Below are 21,645 nucleotides of genomic sequence, written 5' to 3'. Positions count from 1 at the left end.
TACTGATTGATCAGTCAAACATTCACTGTCGAGTTACTTTTCTTTCTAGCTATAAATACGAGCAACGTGCAAGAAATGCTGATATCATCTTGGGGTTTCAAATCTTCGAGCTTTCCTCTCTCCAGTTCATCAATTCCTTCTTCAATTTCCTGATCAGTAAACTCCGTTAAATTACTGTTGAAGCGTCCCCGCAGCATGTGGTACCACTTAGATTTCGTCACCTTGAAGTCGATGTTCTCTTCCGTGACTTCCACATCAAATTTCGTTAATCGCAGGCATGCCGAGGTGATCTCTTTTCGCTCACCAAAGAAAGTTCCCATGCGATTCTCTACTTTCGTAAACCAAGGAAATGTAAATCCGCGGGCTTCCATGACCAAAAACACACCACCGGGAGATAGAATGGATTCTACACCCCTGTAGATTTTCACAGCATCGGCAAAATGGTGAGGCGTAGCAATACACATCGCTCTGTCGAAGCACTGGTCTAGGGCCGATTCATCCAGGAACTCATCGGCAGGTTTCTGTACGGGGAACACGCCTTTCTTTTTCTTGGCTTCTTCTTGCATTTCTGCGCTTGGATCCACACACCAAACGGGGTTTTTCAGCTCGGACCTCTCGAAAAGTCGCTCTGCTAAAAAGCCCGTTCCACTACCAATGTCTACGACAGTGTGGTGAGGTTGTACATTGAAGTACTTCAACAAGACATTAGTTTCAGCTTCCTTGGTCTCCTTGTAGAAGTAATCATAATTCTTTGCCAAAAAGCGATAGTGATCTGAAAAAAAGACAATTGATGAGATAGAAATTAGTCATGCTGCACATAATAATTGTTTACACACAAGAAAGCTGATGTCGTAAGAAACCTCTGATATATTACTCACCAGCTGTCTTGAGAGAGGATAAATCTTCAGGTGAACCCGTCATCGAGGATGATTGTGGCGTTCTCCTATAGGAAAACATGGGATAGACATAAGGTGATCTGCGCCAGTGTAAAGGTTAGCTTTGCAAGCAAACTGGGGATATTTGTTGGGATCTATAGATCAGTTGCAAAAAGACAAACCATAGCTGCTGGACGCAGATACGGTAATCAAGCGCATATAAGAACAAGTGGATTAAGAACAGACTGAAAGTTGGCTAATAAAGCACCATACATATAAGAACCAGTTCAGCCTGATACATAAAACATGCTCTTATGTAAAAAGAAAGAGGATGCCAGAATAAGAATGCACTCATATTAAAGTACTATGGTGTGCTGGATCTATACAGTACCTGACAGGAAAGATGGGACTGTGGTAATACAACAGTTGACACCATTTTGCTAAGATGCTGTTACCTGGGTGTTTTTAGTGGGGATCATGCTGAGCTATTAAACTTCTAGTAATGTATAATGCGTAGTATTTCTGAAACGAATTTTAAGAACATGTTAAGATCATATACAGGTTGACGAGAACCAGTCTTCGTCAACCGGTACTGAGGAGTAATGTTATCATTTCTTTGGATTGATTACCTGCCTAAGTGGATATCAAGTGTCACTGAGAGATGTCTGCCTAGAAAGGTATTCAAAATGCACCTCTTTGCATCAAAAAATTAATAGTTTGTGAAAAAAAAAAATCCTGCTTTGTGGTCCATAAAAATACCCATCAGCAGCACGCTTTTTGATGTCCAGAACGCTGGAAATCGCATTTCCGAGCTTGTAGACTTCAATTTTTTCTGGGGGGGGGGGGGGGGAGGAAAGGGGCCTTAGGGCCGATTTACACGGTACGACTGTGACGCATGCGACAACCTTACGATAGGCCTACGACATGACTTAGGACCATTTACACGCGCACGACATTATCACACTCACAAAATTAAATATGCAAAAGTTTACACCGGGATTTACGGAGCGAAAGTTCTAACAAACGGTAAACAAATATTTTAGCTGTCCTGCGCTTTGAAAAAACTTTCTAACGAGATGTTTTTCGCTTTAACCCGTTCAATACTTTTCGAGAAACGATCTTCATGTGAATCAGTCAACAACAACTTCGTCCGCCATTTTGACGCAAGGAAACTTTTCCTTCGTCCCCTACTCAGTAGAAATTTGTCACAATACGTGATTTTCTATCGATTTCGGCTACGATTGTCGCAGCGTTTTAAAACCTGTTTTAAAATACCTACGACAATTTTTTTGACGTACACAACAGTCGTAAGCGAGTTGTAGGTTTGATTTACACGAAACAATTCATGTCGTAGGCCTGTCGTAAACTTGTCGCATGCGACAAAGTAGTACCATGTAAATCGGCCCTTACGGCCCCTTTAGTGGTCACAACCGCCTATTACACCTTCAGTGGCCGTTTATAACTAATATTATTGAAACCCCTGGTAGTCTATTCCTTTCAAGCTGCCGATCATTTTCAAGCGACTAATTTATTCATGTTGAATAAAGGGGGAGGGGTACTGATCCATGAATCGATTGATGTGAAGTTTATATGAAATAATTCATATATGAACTGCGGTAGTAGATGAAAGTGAAGAATGATCATCGCAGTTAATTTTCCAATTTAAGCAATCGGAAAGAAGAAGCCTGAAAAAATCAGGGCTTCATATAAACTTCACATCATTTCACTCCTCACGGGAAGATATGAACTCAATTAATTGACCTCGCTCCCAATGTGTAGCTTCATAGCTCAGTTGGTAGAGCATCGCACCGGTATCGCGGAGGTCACGGGTTCGAATCCCGTTGAAGCCCTGATTTTTTCAGGCTTCTTCTTTCCGATTGCTTAAATTGGAAAATTAACTGCGATGATCATTCTTCACTTTCATCTACTACCGCAGTTCATATATGAATTATTTCATATAAACTTCACATCATTTCACTCCTCACGGAAGATATGAACTCAATTAATTGACCTCGCTCCCAATGTGTGGCTTCATAGCTCAGTTGGTAGAGCATCGCACCGGTATCGCGGAGGTCACGGGTTCGAATCCCGTTGAAGCCCTGATTTTTTCAGGCTTCTTCTTTCCGATTGCTTAAATTGGAAAATTAACTGCGATGATCATTCTTCACTTTCATGAATCGATTGTTAAATAGAAATCTTCGCCTAAAACTTTCAACCCGATAGGAAATTGAGTGTGTATTGGGTATTTAGGATAGGTTTTTAACGACCAGAAACGTGTAATTTTTAAATAATTCTTAATTTGTAATTGCATATTTATCTTAGTTCTTAATTAGTGTCACCAGATAGTGTGAGAAACGCTAGATCGATCGACACTCAAATAAAATTTACCACTACTACTTCTACTACTACCCAATTCGTTGTAAGAGGAAGATGTCATTGAGGCGGGGATCCCTTGGGACGCAGAAAAAAGCTCCGCTGTGTAGATTCAGTATGATCACACAGAAAGTTCACAATCCGTGACCAGCCAAACGGAACCTTCTCTAGCTTTCTCTGTTTAGCCTATTTACCTTGAAATCAAACAAGGAGAGCAAAACACACAAGGGAAACACGAATGGCACTATTTAGACCATAATCATAGAGCAATGGTGTTCACTGCTGAAAAACGGATCGAACCTTGACCTCAAATTCACCCGAAGCAACCTGTAGCAAGTTGTTTGCATATTTGAAGTTGATACAACCTGAGTTGCGTAAATAGAACCCTTTTTCCCAAATGGGGTGACAAACGAGTTCTCGTCTTGCTTACCTTTCCACGGGGAGCAGTATTTGATCGTTATTGATTCAAACCTCACCAAGCAATATTTGCATACAGGGTCAGCTGGCTAAAACGATCAAAAGCCTTCGCATTTATTATTTTTCATGCTAATTAGGACAATTTAGCCCGCAGTGCAGGATGGTGGCGAGTTCGCACAACGTGGAGAATTTTTTTCCTTTCCCTCCCCATCCCAGCTTCAACTCTATTTTTCCCTCGCCCCAACGCTCTACCGTTTACCTAATCCAAGATGGTGGTGCATAAGCTCGCCCTAAATGCGTCTGCACTGGTGCCAGGCGAAGAACACTTGCTATCTTAACCCTACTGTTGTACAACTTGAAAGTTTAAATGATTGAAGCAAAGCCGAATGAAATCTGGTAGTTGTGGTGCTCATACAATCAAGTTCTTTTGAAAAGAAATCGGTTTCTTTGGCCCACGAATGCACTTTGGTAAACCTCAGGGTGGAAAACCTTAACTAGAAGAAGTTTCCCACACTTCACGCATTTATTAACGAGTTGAAAAGAACAAATCAGAGGGGAATATTATTTCTAGTCTTGAGGCTGAAGACGGTTCAATTTAAGTACAGTCTTGATCTAAGCGATCATCGCTTGCTTGCGGAAGGTCCCACTGTAAACTTGCGAGATTCCTCCCACGCCCCGCGCGAGTAAGTGTGCACCGCCCAGTTGGCGAGGCTACTAAGCTATTCGCCATCTTTTTCCAGACCAAAGGAGACCAAAGCAAACATGTCTTTGAAAGCTGTGGTGGGACAACGTAAGTCTACGCTTTCTCTAAATTCTGTTTACTTCATTGAATTCCTTTTGAATCTTAGATTTCCTGTGTGTTGTTTAGGTATTATGCAAGATGTGATTCGCGTAAATAAAAAGCCTAACGAGTGGAAGGTGAGCTGGTAGTGTGCATAATATTTACTCGTGAATATGATGTTTACATTCGCTTTTGTGGCTGGCCGAAGTGCGAATAAATACAACAAGCAAACTGTATTTGTATTCGTTAAAACTTTAGGTTCTTGTCGTGGATCAGCTGAGCTCTAGAATAATCTCATCATGCTGCAAGATGCACGACATTGTCGAGGAAGGCATAACAAGTGAGGCACTGATAATAAGAAATTTAAATTGAGCTTTATGTACTGATTTATTTTGATTTTAACTGTGATAATGGTTTATTATCTTTGTGTCTCATAGCAACTTATTGCATTACTTAGAAGTCATTCAGACTGCATAGATTCATTCACAGTTCAGGTTAAGAAACGTTGTGTTCATATTAGGGAAATTAATAAAATGTAAATAATATTGGACTGTTTCAACTTTTGCTTTCTACCTTCGAAAGATAATTTAACGAAGTTAGAAAATTAGGTACATAATTTAGGTAATAATGACTCAAATGATTGGTTTAGAGGCTACTTTAAGCTTTTGATGTAGTGATCTTGGCTTAAGCAGTGTTTGAACATTGTTGATCCAGATTTAAATCTGTTTGAAGCCTGTGGGTGTGGGTCATCCCTTTTAATATCTGTGCCCATGCTACTGAAGTATTACCCATGAGATCTCTTCAGATGAAGCCCCCTCAGATTTTTGTAGGGTGATGTGATTGTTGAACCCTCCTCCCCTGGACATTTTGTGTGTAGATGAACTTCCTCTTTTTGATATGACCAAAATGTCATAATATCTCCCCCAAGAACTCACATACAAGTCACAAGCAAGTCAACTTCGCTAAACCCCTTCAGATCAGTGCAGAATATTTATTTGGCAGATCAAACCTCAAACTTTTTCCATGCTGGTCCAAACAATTCATTCACATTGCCCTTTTGGCATGATGAATTTGCTACCCTAACTGGGTAACTTGTAACAATGGATATTTGTGCAGGTTATAACCTCCTTACAGTGCAAGAGAGGTGTTGTAATGGCATCTTGTGCTGTGCTGTATGTAGGACGTAATCTATTTTACAGTTGTGTGCTCAGCTACCTGGCCTATGAATGCAAGAGAGGCTGGAGGTGACTTTGTTTTGATATAAACCTCTCTGTTTAATTCTCATTTAAATGTAAAGTATATAGCATTGGAACAACTTCATTTACCCAACAAAAGTAGTGAGGTCTGTATCAAGACAAAGTCGCCTCCAGTCAAAGGCCAGGTCAGTGTGCAGACACTATAAAATGGTCTATGAGATTGGATAGAGCATTGATGAGTATATCTTATTAATTGAGTCACATGCCTATAAGGTCTTGTATATATAATTTAATGTACATACATATGTAGTATTTATTACTGTATGTCTCATGGCATGCTTTTTTCAGTTGTTGAAGATATATCTAAAGTCCGCCAACCACTACCAAACTTTGAAGCCATTTACATTTTAACACCAGAGGAAACGGTAAGTCACAAAATTCATAACATGTACATGTGTCAGCTAAAGAGACCAACTCACTGCTATTTAAATATATGTTTTAAAAACTTGCAATGTACATGTACCAGCGGATATTTGTGCCTGGAATTTGTCTTGTCATTAAACTGTTTACTTGGTAGAGGACAAAGAAAACAAGTTTTTGAACTTGCACTTCAGACAAGCTGTAACTTAATGATGCACAAGATATCCCAAACATCATTGCACCAGCAGCAGAATTAATTTTACTAACAACATAATTTTCCTGCGAAAACATTGTAAACTTGTCCATCTCTATTCTGGGAAGCAAAGGACAGAATCCACTAGTCAGACTGCAAAATCCACTATCCCTGGGTTATCAGACATGAATTTGTTTACATCCTGCTTGGAACAGCTACACTGCATCATAACTCCACAAAAAGCTTGAAAGCTAATGTTGTCATCTAATATTTGTTTATGAACACAGTCAGTGAGAGCTTTGGTTGAAGACTTCACTGAAGGAAACCACAGATACAAAGGGGCTCATGTATTCTTCACTGAAGGTATGATATAGTTACATTATTTAAATTTGGTTTTGATTTGTAAATTCACAAACCAGTTTGATTCCTGCCTCCTTACTGTCAGATCTGATAGTGAAGTTAGATAAAGGGTAGTTAAAAATGGATTCAAAAATTTAAAACAAACCAAAATTTAAATCAATTATTTTTTAAAAGTCACATAGAGTGTCACTTGCTTTATGTACATACAGGATTTGGTATTTCAGATTTGTCCTTTAATGGCACTCAGAGGTACATTGATGTCTGTAGTAAAGATAATAATTTTTACTGTTTCATTTAGATCATTCAACAGACACTTATCAATTTAAAATGTACATTGTCTGTATGGTAAACATATTTAAAATGTATGTTTGGCATTCTCTTTTTCAGTTTGTCCAGATTCATTGATTAGTGAAATTTCCAGGATTTCTAAATGTGAGTATTTACCTGCACATATGTATCTCTGTGCAGCACACAATGTATTCTTAATTAGGTGATTAGGGTCCAATGACATTGTGACATCATTGTTGAAAATATCACTTGAAGAATTACTGGCTATGTTTTAATTTGCAAACTCCAAGCACAGGGAACAGTTTTAATGCCAAATGATCTTTATCACAACCAGATTCAAGTATTTTAAACAAACCACTGGTTCATACTCTTTTAGATGAAAGGGGTTGGGGTCACAGTCACTGGGGCCCAAACCAGAGGATTTCTGCTGCCTGACTCTACAAATGACAGCTGTTATAGAAAACTTAGCTGGGGATTTTGTGAGGCTAGTGATCCCTTGGAATCCATTATTGTCATCAAGGTTTCATTTTCTATTTTTCTGAACTATGGAGTTGATAATCAGTGTCCACATAGGGGAGGTTAGAATATAGTGAGTGTCTGCTTATGTCTGCCTACTGGCCAAGAGGTGTCCGTAAGCAGCATCTTGACTGTACACTCTGTAGGAATTCAGCTTTTGTATTTTTCATCATAGATGTGAAAACCCTGAAAGAGATAAACATTGCCTTTCTCCCGTATGAGTCTCAGGTATACAATGTTCAGTATTTTGTTTATAAAATATTTTAATTCATAGAACTAACATGTTGAATAGTTTGTCCACAGTAGACTTTTCCATTGTTCAATTAATGGAAGCATTTAGTGTAATAATCAGTGTTTGGGGGTAACCTGGACATTTCCAAGTTGAGTTTCATTTCTGTTTCAAAACTTGTCCTTATATAATGAGTCTGAAATGAATGTGCAATCACATTTTCATAAATCTGGTTTTGTGCGGCTATCTGATAGTACCATTGGAAAGCTACTACTTGGTAGCCTTTATTTTAATGGTAGATACTCCAGAGAACTTTCACTGACAGACTCAAAAGTTGCAACCACTATTTAAATTTTGTTTAATTATCTGGATAATGAGATCTTTAAGATCCAGGGTTTAAATAGGGTCTAATTTTTCTTAATGCTGTTTATTTTCAGGTTTACTCCTTGGACACTCCTAAAGCATTTCACAGTTTCTATGGTCCTGAGCCTTCAGACCAAGCCCAACGCTTCCAGTATTCTGAGGTACTTACATATCTGTACAAGCTAATTGCTGAGTGCCACATTGATATTTTAGTCTGACTTGTTTTTCTTGAAAATGAAGTGCAAACCAGGAAAACAAAATGGAGGAAATGTTTTTATTTAGAGCAAAATAATATTTCATGCAAATTTTCCCCTCACCATTGATAGTTTTTCACCAAGCCATTCAATTATGAAGTTGCTGTCCGAATCATGTCCATTACAAGCCCCCTCTGCAGATGTTCATTTACGTTGTCACTGAACACTGATATCTAACAAAAAGAAGAAGGAAGCTTGTATGTGACAACAGCAATTTATTTACTACTGATCCTACTGGTGTACTCTTACTCATCACCTGACGTAAAAAGATTGATTGTATCCAAGCAGTTTTCTGCTGCTCGTTGTGGTTATTATGACAAGCACTGGTCACAGCCTAAGTAGCTAAAAAGACAAATAATTTATTATTTAATATTTGAGCCGTTTCATTTGCTTTTAGTTATTAACTTGAAAATGGTAAATGAAATAATTTATTATCTTATTATATATCATACAATTAGATAGATAGAGCATGTGTTGCCTTGCACACATAATAATCAGTGGTTGTTAGTGCTCAAATTGTAATACAGTTACCAGTTGTTTCCAGATACACAGCTCATAAAGTAAATTGCTTCTTTGTTACCAGTCTTTTTTGTGAGTTCAATGTTTTGTGTGTGCTTCTGTTATTGTTTTGTTTACTTCAGAGTGATTCCAGGAGCATTCAACTTAAAACATTTTCAACTGTGAGTGCACTGGAATCACATTTAGAGGTACAAAGTTGCGGCTGTTAAATATTTTTATTTGGCTAAAGTTGTTCTGTTTGTAACTCTTTTTGTATTCATATTTATGGCAACATGTATGTAACATTAGTAGCATCAACATCAAATTCTTGTGTGAAATGCTATTTGCAGAATTTTTAACCTTCTAGCAAAGTTTAAAGGGTCAAGAACAGTCAAGTAGCATTTTCATTCAAGAGTTTGTACACACTGTGTTTACTCAATCTTAATATATTTCATGCTCGTTTTACATATTTCCACTGAGCCTCTGTTTAAGGTTTAGAAAATGAGAACACCATGGTTCTCTATTAATAATATATTTTGAATTATGATAACCTTTCTGCAGAAAATAGCTGAACAAATTGCCACTTTGTGTGCTACATTGGGGGAATATCCCTCAGTCAGATACAGGAAGTAAGTACTGGAATTTGAAATTAAGACTGTGACGTTAATCTTGTACGTGTATGTTTTTCTCTTTTGGTAGTCATCTTTCAATCTGCTCAAAAAGATTGCCCTTTCCACTCTTGGATCATCCCTTTCATGGATTTCCTTAGTTTTCTTCTTGTCACGTTATTCAACAAGACTGATCTTTTGTGGAGATTACTTGGCATAAGTGGTGGATGCCACAGTTGTTTAGCCTGCCTCCAGGCCAAGGATGTGTCCTGTCCAGTTATCATGAATAGCTTTCAACTTCCAGTTGGAAGCAAAGCATTTGAAACCAATAAATATCATTAAGTAACAATTATCAGTCTTTCATCGCACTTGATGTACAAAACTAATAAAACAACAACTGATAGTCACTGAGAGGGCCAATTCCAAATTTTTGACAGGGATGGTCTTCATCTTGCTGAATTGGCCAATGCTGTGCAAACTAAACTACATGCATACAAAGCTGATGATCCAGCTGGAATGGGGGAGGTACGACACGTACACTTGTGATGTTAGAAGTAATCATGCTGGAAATGTAATGAATATTACAAAGATATATGCTGCAACCCTTTTGCATCAAAATTTATAGTTGTAACTAAATTTAGAAAAAAAGCTAACAGTTGGCCGCAACTTGTACAGACCACATCTTTATGAAAATATAGCGTTTTAATAATTACTGTATATCTATAGCCCGATTCTCAGACTTTTCAAAATCATTCACTCCAACTTACCTCTCTCTCTGTAGGGGGAGATGCAAGTTGAGAAACTCAGATTGTCTGAGGATCATTATATGTACCTTAGAAAAGTAGATGTTATTAGTAACTGAACATTGAATTGGCCCAAATACAGATTTATTTTGTATCGATGTATTTTATGATACTAGCACCACCCCCCCCCCTGAAGTAATGACCCTTCTAAGCACTTAGTAATGAAAAAAGAAGTCCTGCTAAATTCAAATTAAAGTAGTTAACAAGGGTTAATACTTGAACGTTCCATTGAAAGTAAATTATTGTACCATGTACTTTTCCAAAGTTAACTAGTATGTTTTGTACTTTGATGTTGTTTGATGAAAAAAGAGTGTTTTGCATACTTGCAGGGACCACATAAGCATCGTTCCCAGCTGATCTTACTGGACAGGTATTTATTCAGTGGGTAGTAACTGTTATATAATATGTACTGGTGGTAAAATGTGCTGTTATTGTGGGATGTGCACTGAACCTTTGAGGTACAGTGTATGCAGTGGAACTTGATATATCACTGACTTTCTGGTAATTATGTTAAACTTGTGACAATGCAGATGTCAACCCAGTCTCTAGTAATTTTGCTCAAATTAACCCTTGTTATGAACTTTTTTAGTCTTATTTCCATTTTCTTCATTTTTTGCCTTTTTTTGCAGAGGATTTGATCCAGTTTCTCCTCTGCTGCATGAACTCACTTTTCAGGTTTGCTATTATTTATACAGATTTTGTTTCTTTAATTTTTATAATACTAGTTTACATTATAATGCACAGGGTTTACCTGTAATCACTAATTTAGCAACATTGTTGTTTTGTCTCTGGTATGTCTAGGCTATGACTTATGATCTCCTTCATATTGTCAATGATGTGTACAAGTGAGTTTTATTTTCAAGTGCAAATTTATCTAATGTTATACAGTTTTAAATGAAGTTTTTTCACACATGTTGCAACAAAGAGCACCACCCCCAATAGTTCAGTTAGTATACATTAGTGGTCAGTGGTTTTAGGGCAGTGTACATGAATTACACTGAGTTTTTAATTTAGGTCTTTGAATTATCACATCCAGAATGGATTGATAGTTGCTGTCTCCCCAGCTAAGCTACCTTTCAATTTATGTTTTTGGCGGAAACTTATTTCCTCCAGTCCCTTCCTTATTGTTTTCCATTGATGTGGTTAAGTGCAAAGGTTGCACTTAAAGGTATTTCATCCATGATATAAAAGGTGGATGAAAAAGTGAAAACCTCTACTTAACCCATAATTCATTAATCTCATCTTAAATGGTCGTTTTTAGCTGTATGTTTTCATAGTTTTACATCCAAACACACACATTTTAGTTCTTTAAGTGCCAGTAATTTTTACCCATAATTGCTAAAAATTACCAGTACATTAAAATAGCTAAAACAGTTTTTTTTTCTTTTTCTGGTGATAGATATATTTCATCATCTGGCAATGAAGAAAAGGAAACTATTCTTGATGGTAAGTTTACTCTGTTTTGGAACTTTTTGCAGAAATAAAGCTTATAGGGTAATTTAGTTGGCATTTATGTAAATAAGTGATACTATTATCACACTTCTAGATAAATTTAATTTGTCTTTTATTTTTAATGTACAGATAATGATGAAATGTGGGTAAAGCATCGTCATGAACACATTGCTGATGTTTTGAGGTACAGTGTACATATACTTTTGAACAAATATTTTAGTTGGTGGTACAATTCACCAGCAAATTGAGGAATGCTACTTTGTAAATTTATACACAAAGATGGGGGGGGGGGGGGGGGACAGGGGGATCAGAACCTCCCGCTCCCTGTACCCTGCTATCTCGCTTCCCATACCCTGCTCTCCTGCTTCCCATACCCTTATCTTGAGACTCCTGCCCTTGTCCGTCTTGCTCCTGTCCCCTGTAAATAAGGAGACTCAAAATACATCCTGGTCATTTAGCAGTGCAATTCTTAGACATTTCCTACGTTTCCATTTCCTTGCTCCTCTTAGTCACGTCTTTTGACAGTTTAAGTGACAACATTTCATGGCATATGACATAACCACCGTAAAAGGGTTTCCAATTTTACAGGAAGTAAACCTCAAGTTTTTAGCCCAAGGGTGAATTATCCTTTTTCTGTCGGCCCAGGAGTCTCAAAATAAGTTAACTATATGTCAAATAACATTTTCGGTTCTTGTTTTTGAAAGTATTTTAATGCCTGATTAATGGTTCCCGCCTTCTTAGAACTCCTGCTTCCTGCCCTCTCCTGTCGCACCTCCCGCCCCCTATTCTCCCGGGTTCCCACCCCCCCACAAAGATTTGTCAGCAGATGGACAGCTGTCTTGTAGACTAACACAAAGATTTTGTAACGTTTAATTGCAATAGTTCTTCATCTGTTATTTTTTTTTCCCCAGGAAGGTGAACTCAACAATAAAGGAGTTTGCTACAGACAAGAAAATCTCAACTTCCAACAAGGTAACAAACATTTTTGCGATATGGTATTAATTTCTAGTATTTGAACTGGTCTGTTGTTGGGTGGAGAACTGTCACAGTGTGGCTTTCAGATTGTCTGAAAAAGGCCGAATTGGACACCATCACACACGGCAGTTTGAACATTTACCTTTTGTTCTGTAGACAACAATGAAAGATCTCCAAGTAATCTTGAAGAAAATGCCACAATATCAAAAAGAAGTCAGCAAGGTATGTGTTTTTACATAGGCAAGTTAGGCATGTCTTTATGGATAATACTTCTCAGCAAGGCCTGCAATATGTTCAAACACCTACATTGGTCTGTAGTCTTTAGCACGCACTGCGTGCCTATGTTGCTTTGCGGTAATTTCCTAGATCTGACTTTTCTTTCAGTTCATTGTTCATCTGCACCTGGCAGAAGACTGTATGAAGCAATACAACCAAACTGCTTTGAAGGACATTTGTGCTGTTGAGCAGGTAAGTTGAATTTTAACTGGACATTTTGAGAATCTTGGCTCTGAAGTTAATTAATCATTCCCATTGTCTTCAAGAGAGAGGTTCATACTATTTCCTTATTTACAACAAGCTGATGTGGCAAAGTTTGGATTCCATGAGTGTGTTCATTCAATTTTCCCTTGGCAAATGTAGCTTGAACATTTGTTAAGAGGTTTTACAGCTTTACCCACATTGTAGTTTTGCTAAAAAGGAAATCAAAATGTACCAATGGAGGAAGCAGGTTTCAGTTGCAGACAAAAGCATCCTTTCCTACTCCCTACCATCCCTCCCCCCTGGATTTTTGCGGAACAATTACAACGCCTGTGAATTTTTTGAGAGGTCTAACCTTGCATGTTTTTGTCGTAGGATCTTGCAACCGGAGTAGACAAAGATGGTGAAGGTATCAAAGACCCAATGAAGAGTATTGTTCCACTCCTGTTAGATTCAAATGTTCAGTAAGTACTACTCTAATTACATTCCACCAAGGTTGTACCTCCTTTCCAAATGTTGCTAGGGTGTTTACCATTTAAATGGACCGACCGTTTCATTAGTTAATTGTAATTTCATTTCACTTATTGATATCTTTTTTGTTTTGTTTTATGTCCATAGCATTTCTGACAAGATCCGGATAATACTCCTGTATATTATTTTCAAAAATGGTAAGATTAGAGTTTCGTAAGGTGTTTTCCATTCGACCAAAAATTCCAGTTTGAATTTCTGGAATTTTTCAGTGGCAAATGGAGCAAAAATCGGATAACCTTGCAAGGCATACCCAAATTTTTGATAATTTAGTGGCAGGAATTTCCCTTCCATTTAATTTTTCTCCCAGAATTTACGGAATTTTCAGCTGAAGGGATTAGAGAGATTAAAGGTTAGAGAGAGCTCGCAAGTCTGAAATTTCTCAGGAAATGTCCGTACTATTTGCCTCCCTTGACTTTCGAAAGTTCTGGAATTTTTGGTTGAATTTCAAGCGCCGCTAGAAATGATGGTAGCCTGTTACAATCTTTGTAATCATGACCATTTCCTTACGTGCGATACACACTTGCAATTGCTGTTGTTGTTCAGCTGTTTTAGCCATAAATAGGATATCGATTTTAGCTGATTTTGGCCAGTTTGGTAATAAATAGGGTATGGTTTTTGCGCTCTAGCCTTGATATGGGTATGTTTTTAAGAAGAAGCCACTTTTTCACCATTATCGAAAAGAAAATCAACAAAAGCCCTTCACGAATTATGTTTACGTAATTTAACAATGGTCTGAACTAGGGAACTAATTATAACGCAGGTCTGAAACAGGGTTTTGATTTAAGGGTTAGGTCATAAATAGGGTTTCGAATGAGAATATCGCAGATTTTGGTCATAAATAAGGTAAGGGTTTTGGGAAGCGGGCCGCACACCCCCACCCGATTTTTCTGGTAGAATATTGAACGCGGCTTACATATTGTTTTTAATGCCAATCCGCTCACCAACTCGTTCCCAGAGCCTTTCTTCTTTCTCCTCTCTCTCGCTTTATGGGGGCGAGAGGAAGAGAGACCTTAGTAACGAGGTCGGGCCAGTCAGTGTGCTAAGTACCTGACAAATATTGCCACGTGCACGTGAATAGGATGTCTTATTGGCTACTTGTTGTTCTGGCTTTTTTAGGTATAAGTGAAGAGAATTTAGCGAAACTGTGTGAACATGCACAGATCCCACCAGATTACCGGTTGGTCAATAATTCCTGTTTTCTTGTACATAGTGTATTTTATCAAGCCTAAGACAGGCAGTTTCGAAAACTCTATCTTTCACTACGAAAGGTTGGGAGAGATACTTTTGTTGGAAATTTTATTTTTATTCGACAATTCAAGGTGTTAGACTGTCGCATATAGCGGGGTAGCCATGAAAGTCTGAAATGCTTCGAGACTTCGCGTCTTCTAAGTAGAGTCGAGTAGACCATTGAATACTGTTGCTGTTTAAAAGTCACGTTTTCAGCTCTTGTTGTCTTTGTTGTCATTTCAGTGCTATTATAAAGAACATGGCGTATCTTTCAGTGCCCATTATACAGGATGTACGTATACTCTTCCGCTTTGTTGGCGATCGAGTGTTTTTTTTTTTTCTGTTAGAACCCATGGTTTTCAGGGGAATGTCGCTGAGGAACGTGATGTAGTCAGATGGTGGCAAGACGATGTTACGGAATTCGGAAAGCTTACGATGTTTCTTATTGGATAATAAGAATTGGAAAATCTTCGGAAGTGTTACGATAATTGCCTTAAAAGGCACTCGTTGCTGTGACTCCTTATTTCCTAAGCTCAAAACTAGCAAAGAAGCTGTGGGTCAATCTTCTTATTCCTTTGATTTTCCTGCTTGAACACGGTAGCTCTGGCTCTGGTTCTTCAAAAGATGGATACCGCTATCTAGCCGATAAATCACTTTCCAATGGATAACGTGGCTTGTTTTGTTAACACTTATCCACTGGATAGTGATTTCTTTGGTGGATAGAGTTATCCACCCTTTGAACAACTGGGCCCTGCTGTCTTGACCGTGGTTGAAATGGATTTTTGCTTTCGCATAAAATGTCATATTTGACTGAGAAACTGTCGAAAACAAATTTTCGAAAACTTGCAAGGATTGTGATGAAACTGCAGTTATCACATGTTTTTTCTTGCACTAACTGACACAGTGTTCTTTTGTTTATGATTTCTCACCAGTCTGGTGCAAGGAAAGCAGCCAAACCAGCAAGAAAAGAGCGTCCATCACTGTATGAGTTATCGCGATGGGTTCCAATCATAAAAGACATCATGGAGGTGAGAGATGTTCGCTCTGAAACGTGACGTGTTTACGATCAAGGCTAGCGTTTGCTTAGCAGAGAGTTTTCTATTTTTGTACATTTTTTTCTGATTGGTGAGTAAGGGAGGAAAATTAAAGACAATAACCTCGACTACCTTGGAAGAAAGACTTTCCGCAATGCAACGACTCTAACGAGGGCTGTTTGTTACACTATCACTCTCCGTGGAACGAAAGCTAATTCCCAGACGTTCAATATTCTAAATGGCAGCTTCCGCTAGGATGGGCAGCCCTCTTGCATCAGAGCACCCAAGAAAACTGAGGCGACGAGATTTTCTGTTTCTTTTCTTTCTTTTTCCTTCCTTCTTTTTTTTTTTTTTTTTTTTTTTTGCAAGATCGGTCGTATAAAAAAGACACAAGCAAAGAACTATACTATTTTGCGAAAAATTCAACTAGTTTTTGAGTACTTTACGTTCAATTTGTGTAGTGTGTGTACTAAGCGATATTTGGTTTGTTGTCTCAGGAAGCTGTTGAGGAAAAGCTGAGCAGTACTCTGTTCCCTTTTGCGTCTCAAAGGACTGGAGCAGGTGCAATGAATAGTAACTTAGGTACGTGATGAGAAAGGAATTGGTGATTGGTTGAAGGGATAAGGGCACGTTATATTCAACAATTAGTTTATGAGCTCAAGATTTCTTTGCGTGATAGTTGACAAGGGCGCAGACCGAGTCAACTATCACGCATAGGAATCGAGAGCGAATAATCCAATTGCTTTAGCATAAATCTACTAGTCGTTCAAAACTTTATCTCAATTTTCTTCACATACACTTACAAAACGCCAAGAAGCGGTCGTCATGTAAAATGTAAAATGTAAATGCAAATTTAATGTCAAACACAGGGAGTGCTTGCGCTATCACCCGAGCCAGAGGCTCATGATAAAGTGCTTGACAATAATCCGGATCAAATTGGAATTTGGAAAATGTTGGTTTTTGAGGAGAGGGAAAAACCGGAGTACCCGGAGAAAAACCTCTCGGAGCAGAGAAGAGAACCAACAACAAACTCAACCCACATATGACGCCGGGTCCGGGAATTGAACCCGGGACACATTGGTGGGAGGCGAGCGCTCTCACCACTGAGCCAACCTTGCTGCCCACTCACACTCACACTCACTGTCTATCAGAGAATAGATAGTGAGTAGCGTAGCCAATCAGAGAACGGCAATATCGTTGTGTGCAAAGGGGTCTTCAAAGAAAATGAAACTTCAAATATTTAGTTAAAATATGTTGTTTGTGTTGGGCTGACAGAAAGCAGTTTGTATGAAAACCTGGTCTATGGCTGTTAGTGTCTGTAGCGGATTTGACGAATTGGAAGCATTTTGCCTCTTTGTAAAAACGAATCTTTGTTCGAAACCATCTATATGAAAATGAGTTCCGCCTAGAGATCCATTTTCATGTAAATCAAACTCACTTGAAACAGAGGCACAAGGTAATTCGGGACTGGTCATTTGTTCCACAAGGTTTACAAACCTATCATGACCGAGGTCAGCAATAACATGGAACCCAAGTAACTAATAAAAATCACCACATCACTTGTAAATAGGGTTTACGATATCGTTATAATATATTGTTAGTTTACTAGAAAGACCAAGTCAATCTTTACACATTTTTTTTTTAACTTTTGTCTCCCATGACAGGTAAAGCTGTGAGGTACGTTTGTGTCAAGGTAGTGTCGTTATAAAATCATAATGGTGCCATACTACTTGATTATTTGCAAATGATCAGCAATGATTGAGCGATTGCAGTGGTCACTGTGTTTGTTTTGTCAAAAGAAGCTTCTTTTGTTGAAGGCGGCGTTGTTTCTGTACAAAACAAATCTTAACTAGGATCGGAATTCTAGAATTGACAACTTTGTTATTAGTAGAGAGTTTTAATAAGTTTTCAACGGTATTTTTCTTTGTATTATTCTTTTTAAATTTGCAATTGTAGTTGTTTGATATATTTTTAGGACCACAATGAGAACTACTGGTTTTATCAGTAATTGTGTTATCCGATAAAGTCATTATTTATTTATTTATTTATTTATTTATTTGTTTGTTTGTTTGTTTGTTTATTTATTTATTTATTTATTTATTCATGCATTTATTCATTTATTTATAACTACTGTCTTTAAGCTAAGTTATCGTTTTCTGTGCTCCTTATATGACATAGTTTTAATGTCAGCAAGGGTCCATTAAGACGTATTTGTCCTCTGCATTTTTTTTAATGGTATTTTATTTTGTTTTCTTTCAACAGCGCTCGTCTTTATGGTCACTGGCATAAGGAGAAGGTGAGGAACATTGTACTGCTCTTGCACTTTATGTTATGCATACTCGAATGGGACTACCAAGCTGCGTTAATTCATGGCCGTATGTTTTTGCGGCAGTGCCCTAGTCGCTCCGAATGCAGTGTTCATAGAGCGCAATACATGATGCCTCCTCATTGTGGATTGTTCTCTTTAGGGTTCCACAGAAGCTCGAGCAGGACCCCGCCTCATCGTCTTTATTGTTGGAGGAGTGTGCTTCTCTGAAACAAGAACAGCGTACGAGGTGAAGTCAACTGTGAAATTTTAGGTCGTGTTATGTTAAGATGAGGCGTTTTGGTCATCAATGATATGCTGCATCTTTGTGCGAACGGTTTCCATGCAATACGATTGTTCCTTTAGCTGTTTCAAGTGAATCTTTACTGCTAGGAAACACTGATTAAGGAAACCAAGCGAAATCTACTTCTCTGCAAATTTATACGACGAAAGAAAAACATTTTTTCCATCTTAAGTTGTCTTCTTCGCAAATGAGTATATTGCAACTCCCTGGTTCAATAAAGTAATCTTAACATTGGTTTGTTATTTCATTGCAGGTAACAGCTGCGAAAAAGGATTGGGAAGTATTGATCGGTGAGCCATCTTCATAGGAAACGGTTAACTCGAACTTAGGAGTATCAGTAACTCGTACAATGTGATTGTCGAAACTGCGTCAACCCAGCTGGACGATCACGCTTTTTAAGAACTAAGTCATCTTCGTAGTTCGTAACTTTTGAAAAGCCTTCCTTCACCCGATGTTGTTTTATTTAGCAGGCATAATTTGGACGCTCTTTTAGACTGTATGTAAGCTCGAATGCGCGCAAAACATTGAAAAAAATCTTTGTTGAGGGACTCGTTTTTCAGCATGCTTCGCTGGAGAGACAATGTTTCGCATTCTAGCTTAGCTGTCACGAATGCTACGTCAATCACGAAATCTTGTAAAGTTAATTTCATTCTTTGTTTTCTGCACCTGGTAGGTTCTACTCATGTCACGACTCCTAATAACTTCCTGGCGTCATTAAGAGAGCTTGCAGGCTGAACCCACCGTGGGGGTAAGTCAAAGCAACATTGTTATTTTTAATAGCAACATTATCCTCTGAGACCAAAGGGCAATGCAAACGTTTCGATTTTGTTTGATAATAAACTTTTAGGGTTAGGATTAGGGTTAGGGTAAGTCAGTTACATAATTTACACTTCTGATACGTGCACAAAATGCAATACAAACTTTTCGTTCGCGCAGTTTGGATCGTTTAAACTTCGTCTTCGCTTGCATATTTGTCGCTGAGTCCATAAGGATAGAGAAGAGACGGATATGACCGATCAGTTTCGTTCTAAAGTATTTTTTAACTCTCTAACAATATTAGGAATTCGCAGTTCAGAAAATACAGCCATGTGCTTGTAAATACCGAGCAAACGTGTTCGGTGATCGAACTGATTTCAACTAATCTTAATGGGCGTCAAGTAGTAAAGCCAAACATTATTAACTTTGTCATTTTCTTTCAGGTACAAGATGAAGATGAATAAAAAAAGAGTGCTAATAAATAAATGATCACTAAACACCAATAAAAAGTTCTGATCATGCTATCGGTCTGTGAAGCTGGCGGTCTTTTTTTGAAATGGTGTCCCTGCTCCAAGCCTTTTCCCCGTGACGAGCCTAAGTAGCGTCTGCCATGACGCTACTCCGGTCCCTTTTGCTACATTTCTCTTTGAATCCCACTGCTTCGTCTCCGTCATTGTGCCATCGCGTGAAAGACCTCCAGCCACGCAGGCTAGTCAGGCTACTGAAGACTGCTCAGCCAAGAAAGAAAATAACATTATTATGCTTTGGCTATTGGAAATCAAAGTACAGATGGTATAGTAGGAACGATTGTGGCGGTCTGCAGCAAAGCTTGTATTAAGAAAAATTGTCCAATGTGGACAGTTCTGAAGCATTGTAAATATTCACCAGCTAATGAAGACAAACTTCTCGGCGATTTTATAAAGATGCATCCTGTGTATTGTAATCAGTATCATTACAATATCCGGGCCTTTTGGGTTCCGTTATTTTGAAACTTCAGGCCATCGTCAGAATTCTTGCGATAGTCAAAGGGAATTCAGTAAAGTCCATTAGTCGAAAGTGCTTTTAAACATTGGAAAGATTTCTGATGTAGATAAAAAGGAAATTCACTGGGATGAAAAGCTCCTTTGTTTGTTTTTCTTGTAAAACATAATTCGTTCGTTTGTTGGTTTGCGGTAAAGAAACAGACATAGAGATGATTAATGTCTCCGGCAGATGTTATTTGTGCTTGTTAATTTAATTTAGAGTAGAACTTCCCTCGAATTTCTGACTCTCTTTGACCAATCAGAAATGACTGTAACGTTCTGAGGTTTTCTTGTCGCCATCCAGTCCTTGTTACTAAGCAACCAGTTCGTCTAATATTGTGTGCTCAATTTATGTCAATCAATTCTGTTAGACGAGATTTGGTCCGTCCAATGTTCTTAGTTCAACGATTTTCAGATCATAAGAATAGAAAAGCAAGACTGGTGACGAATCAGCCTATAATAAAACACAACAAACAAAAACAAAACCAGAGTTTTACATGATTTTGTAAATTAAGCGGTCATTACCTTGAAAATAAAGGAAACAACGTCTACAATCTCCAAGGTGTGAAATATGTTGTTGTATTTTCTTTGTTCTGTGATTACTGACGAGATGATGAATTATTTACCTTCTACCATCTCGAGATGACAAGCATCAGAGGAAGTTTGCCTTATTTCCTGTCCTTAATTCTCAGCGAAGTTTCTGAACGCAATGGATGGGTGGTTCAGTTTTGTTTGACCTCCTTATAATTTTTTTCACATCTCTCTCGGACTTCCACACACTATTCACCTGTTACCTGTTACCTATCCTCCTTGTGCCTCGTCACGCATAGGGCCTTTACAGAGGTCCTCCACCTTTCTCGGTCGACTGCGATCGTCCTCGTTTCCTCCCATGAGCTCCACCCTGGCTGTTTCCGTCCCTCTTCTACTGATCTTCTCCACATTGTCATGGGCCTTTCCCTTCTCCTTTTCCCTTCTGGCGCCCAACTTATTGCGATGCTACAATCATTGTTGCGATCTTGCCCCACACTATTTCACAACTGGATTATAGATATGATTATGGGTCCGAATTTTGTATGTGATAATCACCTTGGCAGCAGTCTCAGTTTTTCTATTTGCGCATGCTCATAGAAAACTAAGTCGAGTCGTCTGACTGTTTTAATATAACTAGGTACTCTAAAGGATTCGAATCTATAACCTGCAATTTTGTGAAATTTTAAGACAAAATCAAGAATAATTTTCTCAAGGCGAGTAATTTGAACAAAATTGGAAGACTTCAAGGGTCAACCCTTAAAATCCTTGTACCATGTTTGAAAGTAAACGTGCTCTTCTGCTTTCTTACAGGAACATTAAACGCGACACGTTGAAATTTCAATGCGATGGATCGGCGA

At 38.3% G+C, this 21,645-nt stretch overlaps 2 protein-coding genes across 3 annotated transcripts; one reads left to right on the top strand and one right to left on the bottom strand.

Moving 5' to 3' along the window:
- Position 1: 1 nt before the first annotated feature.
- LOC145491028 (uncharacterized) lies at positions 2–1,702 on the bottom strand. The gene is made up of 2 exons (XM_081470170.1): positions 879–1,702; positions 2–772 (listed from the first exon to the last, which is right to left on the bottom strand). Exons 1-2 carry the CDS (start codon positions 955–957, stop codon positions 15–17), a joined length of 837 nt encoding a protein of 278 aa, XP_081326296.1. The 5' UTR covers positions 958–1,702; the 3' UTR covers positions 2–14.
- Positions 1,703–3,683: 1,981 nt separating this feature from the next.
- Positions 3,684–20,813, top strand: LOC145491015 (syntaxin-binding protein 1-like). 2 transcript variants are annotated; one of them, XM_081470147.1, is made up of 30 exons: positions 3,684–4,455; positions 4,534–4,583; positions 4,705–4,786; positions 5,991–6,067; positions 6,543–6,618; positions 7,003–7,047; positions 7,595–7,647; positions 8,086–8,172; positions 9,325–9,392; positions 9,809–9,896; positions 10,504–10,544; positions 10,804–10,849; positions 10,976–11,019; positions 11,574–11,620; positions 11,756–11,810; positions 12,538–12,598; positions 12,758–12,823; positions 12,986–13,069; positions 13,454–13,542; positions 13,697–13,746; positions 14,726–14,786; positions 15,080–15,128; positions 15,769–15,864; positions 16,368–16,452; positions 17,535–17,547; positions 18,133–18,166; positions 18,339–18,425; positions 18,733–18,769; positions 19,153–19,227; positions 19,679–20,813. In XM_081470147.1, the coding sequence occupies exons 1-29, from the start codon at positions 4,428–4,430 to the stop codon at positions 19,212–19,214; spliced, it is 1,761 nt and encodes a 586-aa protein (XP_081326273.1). In that variant the 5' UTR covers positions 3,684–4,427; the 3' UTR covers positions 19,215–19,227; positions 19,679–20,813. The 2 variants fall into 2 exon arrangements, with proteins under 2 accessions (XP_081326273.1, XP_081326282.1); XM_081470156.1 differs by lacking the exons at positions 18,733–18,769; positions 19,153–19,227; positions 19,679–20,813 and having other exon boundaries at positions 17,535–17,563.
- Positions 20,814–21,645: the final 832 nt, after the last annotated feature.

This window comes from Orbicella franksi, chromosome 1 (assembly GCF_964199315.1).
Source record: "Orbicella franksi chromosome 1, jaOrbFran1.1, whole genome shotgun sequence".
Classification (NCBI taxonomy): Eukaryota; Metazoa; Cnidaria; class Anthozoa; order Scleractinia; family Merulinidae; genus Orbicella; species Orbicella franksi.
This window is presented reverse-complemented; position numbering and strand designations above follow the sequence as displayed.

Excerpts from the sequence above, each read along its gene's own strand:
- LOC145491028 (XM_081470170.1), bottom strand. The coding sequence starts at position 957 with ATGTTTTCCTATAGGAGAACGCCACAATCATCCTCGATGACGGGTTCA. Across the intron at positions 773-878 it reads ATCCTCTCTCAAGACAGCTG|ATCACTATCGCTTTTTGGCA; the intron begins GTGAGTAATATA and ends TCTTTTTTTCAG.
- LOC145491015 (XM_081470147.1), top strand. The coding sequence starts at position 4,428 with ATGTCTTTGAAAGCTGTGGTGGGACAAC. Across the intron at positions 7,048-7,594 it reads AATTTCCAGGATTTCTAAAT|ATGTGAAAACCCTGAAAGAG; the intron begins GTGAGTATTTAC and ends TTTTCATCATAG. Across the intron at positions 10,850-10,975 it reads TGCATGAACTCACTTTTCAG|GCTATGACTTATGATCTCCT; the intron begins GTTTGCTATTAT and ends TGGTATGTCTAG.